Below are 14,715 nucleotides of genomic sequence, written 5' to 3'. Positions count from 1 at the left end.
CAGTATTGCAGGAGCCATGTCAGTAAAGTCCTGTACAATTATAGCAAGACTTCTTCTTCATTCAAGTCTGCTTGCAATAAAGCCAACGTGCTATTTGCCTTAATTGCTTGTTGTACCTAAATGCTTATTTTCACTGTTCCTTGTACAAGTACACCCAAGTCTCTTTGAAAATCAACAGTTACAAGTTTCATGCCTTTAAAAAAAGTATTCTGCTTTTCTATTCTTATGACCTCACACTTCCCCACATTATACTTCATCTCCCATCTTAACCATTCACTTAACCTGTAACTCTTTGCAGCCTCTTTGTGGCCTCCTCACAGCTTACAATCCCACTTAGCTTGGTATTGTCAACGAATTTAGATACATTACTCATGGTCTCTTTGTCTGTCATTTAGATTATAAATAGCTCAAGTTAAGCAGGAAATTCCAGGAGGGGCTGATCAGATGGAAATTGTAGGACTGGAGGAGGACACAATTAGATGCAGGAATAAGGCTATGAAGGGATTTAAAAACAAGTGTGAGAATTCTAAATTGGAGGCATGGGGTGACCAGGAGGGAGACCCAAAGCCATTGTAGGTCAGTGAGAATAGGAGTGATGTGTGAACAGGATAAGATACAGGTATGCTCTAAAGTTTACAAAGGGTGGGAGACTGGGCAGGGGACTCTGGAGTCTAAAGGTGATAAAAAAAAAACAAAGGAGGGTTTCAGCATCAGTTGGACTGAAGCAAGGCCAGAGACAGTTAAATGTTAGAGGTGAAAGCATCTGGTCTTTGGAAACAGCTCAGGGCTGAACAGTTGAGTTCAGCTAGAAAGGAGAAAGATGCCAATCCCCAAAGCCAGAGGCAAACACAAGGCATTGGCTGCCATTTGAGCTTGGAAAATGAAATGGCATAGAGTCAGGGAAGGGGGTGGTGGGGAAATGAAGAAACCCACTTGGTTGTCATTTCTCTTATATTTGTAACTCTTCCAACTTTACCATCTTGTGTACAATTGGCATGTTGTCACAACAATAAGTTTCACTGATGCCTGACCTTGGCGAGGTTGGTAGACTTTCCAACTCCGTTCACGCCGCAGAAAGTAACGATGAAGGGACGCCTTTGTTTTTGAGCTTCGATGATATCGCGCAAGATATCGACGCGCCTCTTTGGCTGCAGGATCTGGACGAGGGAATCCTGCAAAGCCTGCTTCACTGTCGAGGTCACCGCTGTCAGAGCGTAGAGAAAGGTATGCTTAGTTAGCCAGGGGGGGTGGCAAATTAAGAAAAAGGATTTAAAAAAAATAAGTTGGTACCTTCATTCCAACACCTCCTCCCCCCTACCATCTTCCTTGAAGTTGCTGGGCAACCAGCTGCACTAGCAGCCTGCAGTACCACACCAGGGATGCCAGTCTATTCATGCGAGTCTAAACAATAACTTTGTTGTTAATGAGCTTTCCTATCTTTTGAGTGGGGAAGAGCGAGAACACAGCTGAGCCCCATTGCCTGTCTTTCAGGAGCAGAAACTGGTTAGCTTTCCCCTCCCCACCCCAGAACAAATGGGAAGATCAGCTAATTCTGCAGATGCTATATTTTTAAACCAGCTGTAGCTTTCCATTGGGATTCGTCCTGTTTTTTAAAAATGACACTAGCTGTGGTATTAAATGGTAACGCTACCTCACTGTGCACTATTGTAGTACATAATGCTTGCCATTAAATAAAGTGAGTACACCAAACAGCCAGAAGCTGCCATCTAGAGGCAGACATCACTTCCTGTGCCAAGTTGCAAGGACACCAGAAAGAGGTTCAGAAACAGAACAAACGTGGTACAATTTCAGGAATTAAAATCACAGCTTATAAAAGGAGGTGCAGATTTATGGAAATCAATTTATTGGTTTATACTGTACTCAAGTTTTAACAACATTTTTAATAACTAAAGATTACAAGATTTGCTCTACTGCTGCAGCTGTTCAGTTTCCATCATTTTATCCTTGCAGTTATCTCAAACAAAATAATGCAGAAATTGTGTCCCTGATGATGACTGAGACTGGCTATGATTACATGAACATCACTAAGCTTGCTCTCAGGATTTCTGCTATGGTGCTTGCAAAACTTGTATAGTGATGAAGGTGAGGCAAAGGATGCCATTCATAAATGCAACAATCTCCATTAGAAAAGTGCTCCTTAATGACAATGAAGTTGACGACAGGCAAGGGACCTCAAGGAACTCATACATTGTTAAATTTAAATCAGGTTAACTGTGCAATATCCTTTACTGCAGAACAATTTTGGAAGGCCAGAGGGCACAACAGAATGCTATCAATGTAACCTAAATAAAATTCTTCAAGATATTTAGTGATAAATATTGGAAACATGGTTCTAAAGAATCACTCCTACACCACACCAACATTCAAAGTATGATCAAACTTTCTATACTTGGGGAGCTGAAAGTAATGAATTGGTAAAAGTTAACATTACCTACTGGAAGTGCTTAGTGAAAGATGTGAGCTGAACTCTGCCTCAAATCTAAAGGTTAATCCCGTGAGGCGCTATGTTAAACATAGGTCATGTCACAGGTGACAGCTGGACAGACTCCAGGTCACAACATAAATCCAACTTACTGCTGAAGGTTCCCATGACTTTGCCCTCTAGTTTTTTGGCCACTGATTCACACAGCTGGACTGTGATATCCGCAGCAACATTTTTAGCTGCAGGTAGATAAAGAGAAAGGATGAGTCAAGGATAGTGCCTTAGGCCAATCAGATTGGTTGTGGTATGTAAGTAAATTGTATTGCAATATGTAAAGTCATAGTTTAGTATTACTGAGGAAATCTCCACAACCTACCAATCAAGTGATCTTTCATCTTGTCAAGGATAGGTTCCATATCCTGGGGCGTAAGGCTTTTAGATCCAACCAAGCCCTTCAGCATTCCAAACATGCCACCAAATCCACGTTTCTTTACACTGTAGGTGGAACATTGCTTTTTATTTGTTTCATGTAAAAACTATTACAAGCAATCCATTTTAACAAAATTATGAATAGTCTCTTCACATTGGATGAGAGCTTAAATTTTCATCGAATCTGAAGATCGATCTGGTTCATATATACCTGGTGTTAGAAGTTTCTTGAATTACTTCCTCTTCTTCATCTTCCTCTTCACAGCTCTCATAATCCACAGTTTTCAAATCTCCTGCCATTGATCCAGGATAAAAATTCTGAAACAATAATCATTGCATCAGGAGATGCAATTAGTGAATAAGCTTTTTCCTCTTTAAAACCAACTGATTTTCATAGACAAAGTAAAACATTGTCTCTCTCTTCCTGGAGCTTTGTACTCATCTCACACTTTGTCTTTCTCTGTATGCCTCTCACAAACTGTCATTTGTTTCGCTCTGTATAATTTCGTCTGACTCTCCCTCAACTTTCTCTGTAAATCATAATATGGAAATCTACAGAACCAGAAAAGAAACATTTGTATTAAACTTACCTTGTCACAGAATGCACTCAATACTCTATGCACCATAAATTATTTTGAAGTGCACTGAATTATCACACATGAAAAAGAGCAGCTATTTTGCACACAGCAAGTTCCCACAAACATAATGATGAACAACCCAGTAATTCACTTTTGACGGAGTTGGTTAGGTGGGGGTGGGGGGACGTTGGGCAGTACACCACAGAAACTTCTTACTTTTCTCCGAATAGTGCAACTGCTTCCTCATCACCTAAACAGTCAGACATGCCTCAATTTAACATCTCATTCAAAGACAGATCACTGCAGTCTATCTGGATGACAAACAACGCACACTAATCTCTCGAAAAACCTTAATTTTACAAATCAGCCCGGTTCCCTGGTATCCTTTCTAGAACTATTCCCCAGTACTTTGTCCCCAGGTAGTTTGTTTCATACATTAATCTTCTGCTCTTATATATCTCTCTATGATATAATTCTTTACTGAACTATTCATTTAATAACCCCTACATTTCTTAAATGCCTAAGGCATGCAGCAAGAGATCAGACAGCATGCAGTGACTTCCCAAACTAACTGCATGGGGAGAGGGGAAAGGGAGGGAAGAGCTACACCTGGGTAGCTTCGTGGCTGGTTATAGGAGAAATGGTAAAGATCTGAAAGAAGATCATGCTCCTGCCATCTTATTTCCATATGTCAGGTCATACTGGAAACAATGAATAAAGATACAAAAATACAGACTGGAAGCCCTACCCAAAGACCGTCAAGAATAAATTGCACAAACACAGCAATAACTGAAGGCAAGATGACACATAGTTCCCCCAACCTAAATAGAGCATGCAGAACATATGGCACAAAATTGGCCATTTGGCCAGTTCATGCTGGTGCTTATGCTCCACACAAGCCCCCTCCCATCTAATCCCATCAATATAACCTTTTTTGTTTTTTCCCTCGTGTTTATCTAGCTTCCATTTAAATGCATCTATGCTATTTATCTTATCCCTGTGGTAGCAAGTCCACAATCTAATCACTGGGTGAAATCTCTTCCGAATTCCCTAATGAATTCAACAGGGAATTGTTATATTTATGGCCCCTAATTCTGGTCTCACCCACAATGGAAGCAACATTTCTATGTCTACTATATCAAACCCTTCCATATCTATTACACTGTCTTTCAGCCTTCACCTTCCTACTGGAAAAAAACCACAGCATGTTCAATCATTCCTGATAGGCCTGCTCTTAATATGTATGTTCATATATATAATCTCTTGGCTTGGTATCATCTTGTAAATCATTTTTGTATCTTGTCCAATGCCTCTATATCCTTCTATAATATGGAGGCAAGAACTACGTGCATATGCCAAGCAAAATTCCATACAAACTTAACATAACTTCTGTTTTTCAGTTCTATCCTTCTAGAACTGAACCCCAGTGCTTTTGTTTAACAGCCTAATTAACCCGCATTGCTTTTAACGATTTGTGTATCTGCACCCTGGATAAATTTGTTCATCTACCTCATTTAGATTCTTATTTTCCAGTGAGCAGGGCCTCATTTTTCCTACAAAAATGTACCACTTTATACTTATCTATGTTGAAATTCCTTTGCCAATGATACACCCATTCTACAAGTTTATTGATGTCCTCTTGTATTTTGGCACATTCATCCTTTCTATTTGAACAATGAACTGCATGACACCAGGAAGTTCTGAGTAACAAAGGGATCTTGGTGTGCGTGTGTCCATAGATCTATGAAGGCAGAGGGGCATGTCAGTGGGGTGGTAAAAAAGGCATATGGGACACTTGCCTTTATCAATCAAGGCATAGATTACAAAAGTAGGGAGGTCATGCTGGAGTTGTACAGAACCTTGGTGAGGCCATAGCTGGAGTAGTGTGTGCAGTTCTGGTCGCCACACTATAGGAAGGATGTGATTGCACTGGAGGGGGTGCAGAGGAGATTCACCAGGATGTTGCCTGGGATGAAACATTTCAGTTATGAAGAGAGGTTGGATAGACTTGGGTTGTTTTCATTGGAGCAGAGAAGACTGAGAGGATACCTGATGGAGGTATACTAAGATTATGAGGGGCATGGACAGGGTGGATAGGGAGCAGCTGTTCCCCTTAGTTGAAGGGTCAGTCACAAGGGGACATAAGTTCAAGGTGAGAGACAGGAGGTTTGGGGGTGGGGGGGAGAAAATGTGAGGAAAAACCTTTTTACCCAGAGGGTGGTGATGGTTTGGAATGTGCTGCCTGAGAGGGTGGTGGAGGTGGGTTGCTTCACATCCTTTAAAAAGTACCTGGATGAGCACTTGGCATGTCATAACATTCAAGGCTATGGGCCAAGTGCTGGTAAATGGGGTTAGGTAGGTAGGTCAGGTGTTTCTCGTGTCGGTGCAGACTCGATGGGCCGAAGGGCCTCTTCTGCACTGAGAGATTCTGTGATTCTATTAACGACATCCCTAATATGGTGTCATCTGAAAATTTTAAAATTGTGCTTGGAGTCCAAGTCATTCTTGTAAATCATGAACAACAGTGGTGCCAGCACCAACCCCTTATCCTTGCAACGTTTGTCTCTTGACCTCAGATGCCTCCTTGCTCTTCCTCACATATTGCCACAAAATCTGGTTATTAACATCTTGTATTTTGTCCCAGTTTTCATTACTATTGAATGTTATCCTACCAATTTGGTGCTATCCACAAAGTTTGAAAATTGAGCATCTGTTTTTATTTGAGATTGAGAAGGACTCGCTCATGGAAATAACATATCAAGGCTGAAGTATCACCCTGATTTGGTGGGGTAATGATCAGTGTTGAAAGGTTGGTGCTGTACATAAAGAGCAAGCATACCATATCTGTAATGGTGTCATCTCCATTGCTGAAGGTGCTGGATTGACCGTTGACCAGTTTCTTGCTGTAGTCAAGCTCTTTGGCGCTAGCTTTGTTAGAATCTGGAGGCCAAATACGACGAGTTTTCTGTTTAATTGGTTTAGGGGACTTGCTGCTGCAATTCAGGAGGACAGACACATTACTGTAGTCAATCTCTGCTCTATCGTCCGCTGAAATTACAGAGAAACTGAACCACTAAAAGGCACAAATTAAATTAAAAAGTGGTGGCGTAGCGTGGTGACAGTCTAATGTAAGGTATCAAAGTAATTTGAGTTTGTAGAGTAATTTGTTAGGTTAATTACCAGAAAATCATGAACACTATAAATCCATTAGATGTGCAAATATAATACACAAGTCACTGATCTGCACTAAGGTTCAACAAAGTGATGTAAAATGTATTACATGTATAAGTAAGGGCTGTTTTATAATATAGGCATTTCAACAAAGTTTAGTGGAAAAAATCTAAGCTGTACTTGTAACAAGCCAAGGGAAGTTGCAGCCTCTTCTGAAATTGGCAAGAAAAACAGGCTTTACCATTACCCCTGTATAGCATTATCCACTATCAGGTAAATCCAGTGAACTACTAGCTAGCTGACCTGATAATGCTCTTGTTCTCTCAGAAATAAAGTGCCTTCTCACCTTTCTTTCTTCTCTTTCCCCAGTCTTTTACGAAAAAATTCCTCCCTATTCCTTTGGATGATTTCTTCCTGAGTCAAACCATTTTGGTTGGTATCTCCTGCAGCCACGGTTACAGAAGCCTTTAACTGAACTTCAGTTTTCTTTTCTGCTGCAAGTGCCTCGGGTACAGGTGCTGGAAATGAGAAAGAAGGGGGGGCAGAGAGAGAGAAAGAAAAAGGAGAGAGAAAGAAAAAGGAGAGAGAAAGAAAGAGAGAGAAAGAAAAAGGAGAGAGGAGAGAAAATGAGTGACAACATAGAAAAAAAAAATCATAGGCATTTGTAAAATGAACGCTCATCTCCTCTACCTTTAAGAATCATAGATTATAAGATAGAAGGAAGCCATTCACCCCATCAAGTTTGTGATATCTTTGCCACAAGGGCGAAAAAGAGCGTGTATCACTGAAGTAGGACAGCTAAAACAACACATCACCAGTATAAGTTTTATTCCCAGGGCTAGGTTAGCCAACTTCAGTACCCATACTAGAGAGGGGAACAAATCAAAAGTCCTAAGCTTTCTCCAGCTGATCACTATTCAATGAGCACCAAAAAGTGCATGTGTCAGGATTGTAGACAAAGACAGAATTGGAGCTGCTTGCGTCTTCTATGTTCAACTGCTCACCAACATCAATTGACATTGAAACGTCTAGAATCAGAAATAAGCAATAGCTGCTTGGATAAGGCTGTGCCCAGGATATCATACCAAAAGAATCAGCAGCTACAGGAGGGAATAGGATTAGGGACATTATATTACTCAGTGTTCTTGGACACCCCTCGTCAAAACAAATTCCAGGGATTGATCCATCACTGGATTCTTCTCACAAATAGCAGCAATAATAAAGAAGAATGCCTACCAGTTCATAATTGGTTTGTAACTCAAGAAGCCTAAACCCAAGTAAAGCTAAAAAATGGGGTTTGATGCCTTCAATTTCCCCACAGATTAAAAGTAGAGCAGTTTTAACTTTAGCCTTGGATTATTTGTTTTTTTTTGCTAATTCTGATCTTAAACTTGTTTATAACACAGGACTGATCTTTTTTGCCAGCCATGTCTCAGTAGTAACACTCACCTGTGTCAGAAGCTGTGGAAACTTGAGCACAAAAATCTAGGTGGATACTCCAGTGAAGGACTGAGGGAGTCCTGCACTGCTGGAAGTGCCATCTTCCAGATGAGATGTTAAAATGAGACCCGGTTTTCCCCCTCCCGTGCACAATAAAGATCCCATCTGAACAGTAGGAGATCTCCCTGGTGTCCTAACCAATATTTATACCTCAATAAACATCACTGAAATACAGATTCTGGTCATTATGACACTTCCTTTTGAGAGAGATTGTTGTGTGCAAATTGGCTGGTGTGCATCTTAAATTACAACCATGACTACACCCAAAAGAAAATCATTGGCTGTAAAAGGACTTTGGGGTGTCCAGAGGTCATGAAAATTGCAACATAAATCTTTTTATTTTGGTGTGCTGCTAGGATAGCCTCCGCCTTGCATTTTGGAAACAACTGGCACGCTGCCCACGATTCCTCCATATTTACTGCGCTAGGCACTAAGAGTGGGAATGTCACCCTTGGTCTCTCCATCAGAAAGTGTCTCCACTATACAGGAATCAGCAAAGCTGAAAGTTACTTTCTTTTGGAAGGGGAAAAACAAGTCTGTACTTTCCCACTGCCACAGGAACAGAAGGGCGCTTAAATTCTTTGCACATCTGGAAACATCAAACCAGTTGCATAGACACCATGCCCTCTTCAGTCAGAGGGAGGGCCATGCTCAGAGGACTTCCAGATACAAACCTTGGGACCTAGTAATCATGTAACACACCACAATTCAATATTAGGTTGCTAAATTAGAGAGTGTATTACTTAAGTGTTACAAATATCAGCACACATACAGGGGTCTTTCCGTCGCCTCTTGGTACCATGCTGATGGCAGGCAATTTGAGAATACTCATCTGCACAGAACTCCCCTCTCATGTGAGATGAGCAGCAGCAATGGCTCCGGTCATTAAAGTAGAACTTCATATTCATGTTGCAGCAGGCGGAGCTAACATATCTGCTCCAGCCAGCAACTTCAAAGTATAACTACTTACATAAGGAGAGTCACAGTAAGGATCATTCTCAAATAATTAGATTTGTGCTTCCAGAAACAAAAGGTATTCCTCCCATTATCAGTGTTCTGACGATTTGCTACCTTCTTTTACTAAGCACCCTTTTGAGCACAGCTGTTTCTTTCTCTATAGCACATTACATTATCTGAGCCACTTCAATTCAACTCAATTTCACTTTATTGTCCATTCGTAACTATATTTTGGGCACATTGTTCGTTTGTTAAAAATTCATATAAATGAATAATAAAAAAGAAAACTACCCCATCACTGAAGTCCAACTAAAATTCAAGTGTATTTAAAAAACTATGCAATGCATTGAAATAATCAGCGAGTTCCATCAACAGTGCATATCGTTATCCATTCAAACTCCTGTTAAAAGTTCTTAGAGAATGACACAAACAGATTCAAAAACTGTTTTGTCCTGCATCTGAGGAATTGTAACCTTTTCCTCTGAACATATCCAACTGTAATACTGAAACAAGGGGCGATTCTCATTGTTCATGACTCTTTTGTCAAAATTCTTTGAGAGCAGGTTTCGGCAAGAGAGAGAAGCTCATCAAATACCCTTCCTGCCTGGTTAAATAATCTCAGTTCCCTTAAAGAGTCTACTTTCCTAAGACCATGAAGCAACATCCAAAAAGAGTAACACTCTGCCAATGCACAATTGCTTACCATCCTTCTTGTTTTTCTTGTTCTCCTTCCCCTTCTCTCCACGGATTTCTATCATAGATTTCACAGTTTTCTTTGATTTATCGGATTGTTCAAATGTTTTCATGACAGAAGGTGCTTTTCCTTTGGTGCGTTCCTCAGCAGCCCTAAAGGTCACCAACAAAATTAAATGGATTAGGAACAGAATTATCCAAACACAACTAGACTAAAAACTGCTTTTCTTTAAAAAAAAAGCAAAGGTAATGTTGGCATGAGATTTCTAGTTTCAAGGGACTGAATATTCTCTGTACTGTGGTAAACATTTATTTTATTTTGATTCCCCTGCACAAAAAGTGATTCTGGTAGCTCTTTGGGACCTAGCTTTGTGTCCATTCTTAATGAAGAGTCTAGGCAGTGGAATGCAACCATTATACTGTAGGGGGAAATCACACCCAAGTACACTTCTCTCCTAATCTATGATCTGTATATTAATTTTCTAGCAGTGGGTGCTGGAGAGGGATCAGAAGTGGGAGCCTAGTCTGATTCCCCTCATGCTAGCTAAAGGTGCCGAGGTCAACTACATATCCTACTACCAGACCTTTTTTTGTTTTTCCTCAAATATCTTTGTCAGCCCGTGACAGCAATTAGCACAATACGACAAGATATGCTTGAGGAGACACAAAAAGACCCCACAGCCTCAAAAATGCATTCTAGGGAATGAGATGGGTCAAGTAGATCAAGAAGTATCAGTTGGGGAACAGCGATATAGTTAAACAATGTTTAGGTTAGCTATGGAAAAGTACAAGGAGCAATCTAGAGTAAGATAGATTAACTGTGGGAGGGTCAACTTTAATGGGGTGAGAACAGATCTGGCCCAGGTAAATTGGAATCAAAGATGGCAAACAAAATTGTAATGAAACATGGCCTTTAAAGAGATGGCTCAGGTTCAGTCAACGTTCATTCCCATAAGGGGAAGAGATAGGACAAACAAAGCAAGAGCTCCCTGGATGACAAAAAGATAGAGATGAGGCAGAAAAAACACATGTATGACAGATGTCAGATTGATAACACAATTGAAAACCAGGTGGAATATAGAAAGTTCAGAAGGGAGGTGAAAAAATAAATAAGATAAACAAAGAGTACAAGAGGCTGACAGCTAATATAAAGGGAAACCCCCAGAGTCTTTTATAGGCATATAAAGTAGTAATAAAAGGTGGTAAAAGGAGAAACAGGGACAATTAGGGAATTTACACAAGGAGGCAGAGGGCATGGCTGAGGTACCAAATTAGTACTTTACATCTACCTTTACCAAGGAAGTGGATGCCACCCAAGTCATAATGAAAGAGGAAGTAGTTGAGACACTGGATGGGCTAAAAATTGATAGGCTGGCTGCACTTAAAGTTGATGAAGTACCGGGACTGGATGAGATGCTTCCAAGAGTACTGAGGAAAGAATGGGTGGAAATTACAGAGGCACTGGCCATAAATCTTCTAATCCTCCTTGGATAGGGGATAGTATTAGAGGACTGGAGAATTGTAAGTCTGCTCCTTTAAAAAAAAGTGTAAGGATAAGCCTAGCGACTACAGGCAGTAGGTTTAACCTCCGAGGTGAGAAAGCTTTTAGAAACAATGTGGGACAAAATTAACAGTTGCTTGGATAAATGTGGATTAATCTAGGAAAGCCAGCATGGATGTGTTAAGGGCAAATCAATTTAACTAACTTGATTTTTTTTTAATGAGGTAAAAGAGAGGATTGATGAGGGTAATGTAGTTGATACAGCGCACATCACAAGAAGTGTTTAAGGTGCCACATATCTAGCTTGTCAGCAAAGTAAAAAGACCATGGGATAAAAGGGGCAGAGACAGCATGGATACAAAGCTGGCTGAGTGACAGTAATCAGTAGTGGCAAATGGTTGTTTTTATGGGCCAGAGGATGGTAACATAGTTGAGTTCCCCTGGGGTCAGTATTAGGACCGCTGCTTTTCTTAATCTATATTAATGCCCTAGACTTAGGTGTGCAGGGCACAATTTATCATTTGGTAGGAGAGCTTGAATATTGCTAAAAAAACTAGACATGTTGCTGAAGCTTTTTGTCTTGCGCTCATCAGGACAAATGCAAGAATGCCAAATTTCAAACAATCATAATTTATACTATAGGCGAAAAAGATATTCATTAGTTGGCAAGTCTACTCTGATTGGCCATGGTGTTGCCATGAGAAATCAACAGGGAACTAACAACCAATTTAAGATAATCAGTTGCACTCTCAACATGGCTTATTTACATTTCTTAGAAGCAACACATATTGCTATGTAAGGGCTGGTTCTCTGCAAACAAAAGGAATATATTCAAAACTTGTGCCTTTTTTTGAATTACCCAGGGGCTTGGGGAGCCTATAGTTCCCTGTTGCTTTCTCCTTGGCAACACCTCAGCCAGAGTTTACTTGCCACCCAAGCAGCATCCTTTTCCTCTGTAGTACAAATTGTCGTGATTATTTGAATTTGGCATTCTTGTATTTGTCCTGATGAATGCAAGATGAAAAGCTTCAGCAACATGTCTCTTTCTTCAGCAATGTTCAGGGCACAATTTCAGAATGTGGAAGGTACAAAACTTGGAAGTAACATGAACTGAGAGGATGACTAAGAAGGCTAGACTTCAACTGACATCAATAGGGTGATGGAATGGGCAGGCAGGTGTCAGATGGGCAGACAGGTAAAATTTAATGCAGAGAAATAGTTAATGAATACATTTTGGCAAGAACAACAAAGAGAAGCAATATAAAATAAAAGGTACAATTCTAAAGGAGGTGCAGGAACAGAGGAACCTTGGGATATATGTGCACAAATTATTGAAGGTGGTAGATCAGATTGAAAAAGTGGTATACAGGATCTTAGGCTTTACAAAGGCATAGAGTACAAAAGCAAAGAAGTTATGGTTAATCTTTATTGAACAGTGGTCAAGCCTCAACTGGAGTATTGTCCAATTCTCTGGGTACTACACTCAAGGATGGATGTGAAGGCATTAAGAGAGGGTGCAAAAATATTTATGAGAATGGTTCTGGGGATGAAGAGCTTCAGTTAAGAGATAGGTTTGAGGTTGCAGCTGCTCTCTTTACAGAAGAGAGCGTGAAGAGGAGAGATGGAGATGTTCAAAATCATGAGGGGTCTGAACAGAGTAGAGGAGAAACTGCTCACATTGGCAGAAGGGTAAAGAACAGTGGACAGTGATTTAAGATGAATGGCAAAAGGACCAACGATGACATGAAGCAAAATGTTTTTACAGAGTGTGGTTAGGATTTGAAATTGGATAATTATAAGGGGAGAAAAAATTCACAGGACTATGGGGGAAAGGCAGGGAAGCATGGCTAGCTCGGTTGTTTTTGTGTTGAGCTAGCACTGATACAAATGGGCCATATTTCCTCATTCTGTGCTGTAACCATACTGTGGTTCTATAACTAAAGGAGAGCCAGTGATATCTTTTCAACCACAAATGGAAATGAAACTACAAGTTTTAATCCCCAATTTATTTCTGAGTGAAATCCACCAGTTACTGTGGGGTTGGCAAAGTTAGAGTTATGTGACTTAGCCCATAACAGCTCACATTAAAGATCTCTAGTGGAAGAAATGGGTACTGAGCAGATGCTAAACTGAAAAGTTCAAGATTAAATATAGAGAGAGAAACCGATTTGGCCCAGTGTGATATACACAAAATTAAAAAATCGACAGCTGCTCCATAACAGCAGCCCACTGTTTCTTAAATGAGTCCAAGGATTTTGCCTTCACCATTACATAAATTCACAAATGTGTTGATCACTACTCACGAGTCAAAGTTGTATTTTCACCAGTTTGAACCTGTGCCACATCTGGAAATAGTCATAGAATCATAGATGCCCAATTTAAATACCTTACATATCTTGATAAACCTCTTCAGTCTCCAATTTTCAAGGCCGAAAAGTTTTCTTGCCTTTTATCTTAATTGGATTCTTTGGTCAGGATTTTCCAGTTGTGGCGGGACGACCGCGGGAGATTTAGCGGCCAGGCCAATGGTCCATTGACTTTTGGCAGGACTGGGCGATCCTGGTGGCAGGCAGGGCCGGGTAATCCTGCCCTTTGCCTCCAGCAGCTTTCCTCTCTCCAGATGTGAATAATTCCACTGGGTCTGTGTATCCCCCTGGAATCAATAAAGTTAAGGCCTTTGCCTTTTCCCAGCTTTGTTTCGAGTCCCTTATGTAATTATTGCAAGTGTTAACTGTTATTTCACCTGTCTCGAAAGTGCGACAACTTAATGGATCCAGAAGAGGAACTTTTCACCTTCCAGGTTTTCAATTCTCTTACCTCAGGAGGCCTCTGAAGTCATCTGAAAAGTCAAAGGAACCATTGAGGAGGCCCATCACCCCTTGCTGCTGTAACTGGTTCCTATATTTATCCCGGAACTGCATGTGGATATCATCAATAAATTTGTCTACATACGTTAGCGTCAGGATTTTTTGGTATCCCACCTGTAAGGCAAAGAGAGGTGGGGGGAAAATGCCCCTAAATGAACTGGATCTTATTCTGACAACCACACGTTAAACTCAGTCAATGCAAGTTTGCAAAAATACTCTTTTTCATCCTAGAATATTTAGAATTTTCCTCAATGGCACAAAATAAAAAGGAAGCATTACAAATTGCTGCAAGTTAATAGACCCGTACTAAACCTCAAGGAACTGAGCCCAACTATTGGCTAAAACCATGGATTTGCATCAGGGTTAATATCACAGACAGCAGTGATGTCACATGAGTTTGAGGCAACTGGGCAATGTAACATGCACCAGTAATGGAAGCAATATACTGTCGTGCTCTACTTTCTGGACTGCTACACTGACGGTTTCATTGAGGGCAGAAAATACAAAGATCGGGTAGTACTCTCTCTCATCAACCTGCAGAACATTGCATTTATGAAGTGTACAATGTGGGAACTC

The 14,715-nt window shown here is 40.5% G+C and overlaps 1 protein-coding gene across 2 annotated transcripts in view; it reads right to left on the bottom strand.

The window, feature by feature from the left end:
• The window catches only part of srpra (SRP receptor subunit alpha), a 43,903-nt gene that overhangs the window by 10,380 nt on the left and 18,808 nt on the right, over window positions 1–14,715 (bottom strand). Inside the window, exons 3-10 of one of the 2 annotated variants that reach the window (XM_078531099.1) lie at window positions 14,090–14,253; window positions 9,782–9,924; window positions 6,968–7,139; window positions 6,290–6,440; window positions 3,084–3,190; window positions 2,820–2,938; window positions 2,596–2,682; window positions 1,032–1,204 (exon numbers count right to left, since the gene is read on the bottom strand). In XM_078531099.1, the coding sequence (XP_078387225.1) occupies window positions 1,032–1,204; window positions 2,596–2,682; window positions 2,820–2,938; window positions 3,084–3,190; window positions 6,290–6,440; window positions 6,968–7,139; window positions 9,782–9,924; window positions 14,090–14,253 (1,116 nt within the window). Of the gene's footprint in view, window positions 1–1,031; window positions 1,205–2,595; window positions 2,683–2,819; window positions 2,939–3,083; window positions 3,191–6,289; window positions 6,444–6,967; window positions 7,140–9,781; window positions 9,925–14,089; window positions 14,254–14,715 lie in introns of both variants that reach the window. The other variant, XM_078531093.1, reaches the window with a different exon arrangement.

Source organism: Cetorhinus maximus, chromosome 2 (assembly GCF_964194155.1).
Source record: "Cetorhinus maximus chromosome 2, sCetMax3.hap1.1, whole genome shotgun sequence".
NCBI lineage: Eukaryota > Metazoa > Chordata > Chondrichthyes > Lamniformes > Cetorhinidae > Cetorhinus > Cetorhinus maximus.
This window is presented reverse-complemented; position numbering and strand designations above follow the sequence as displayed.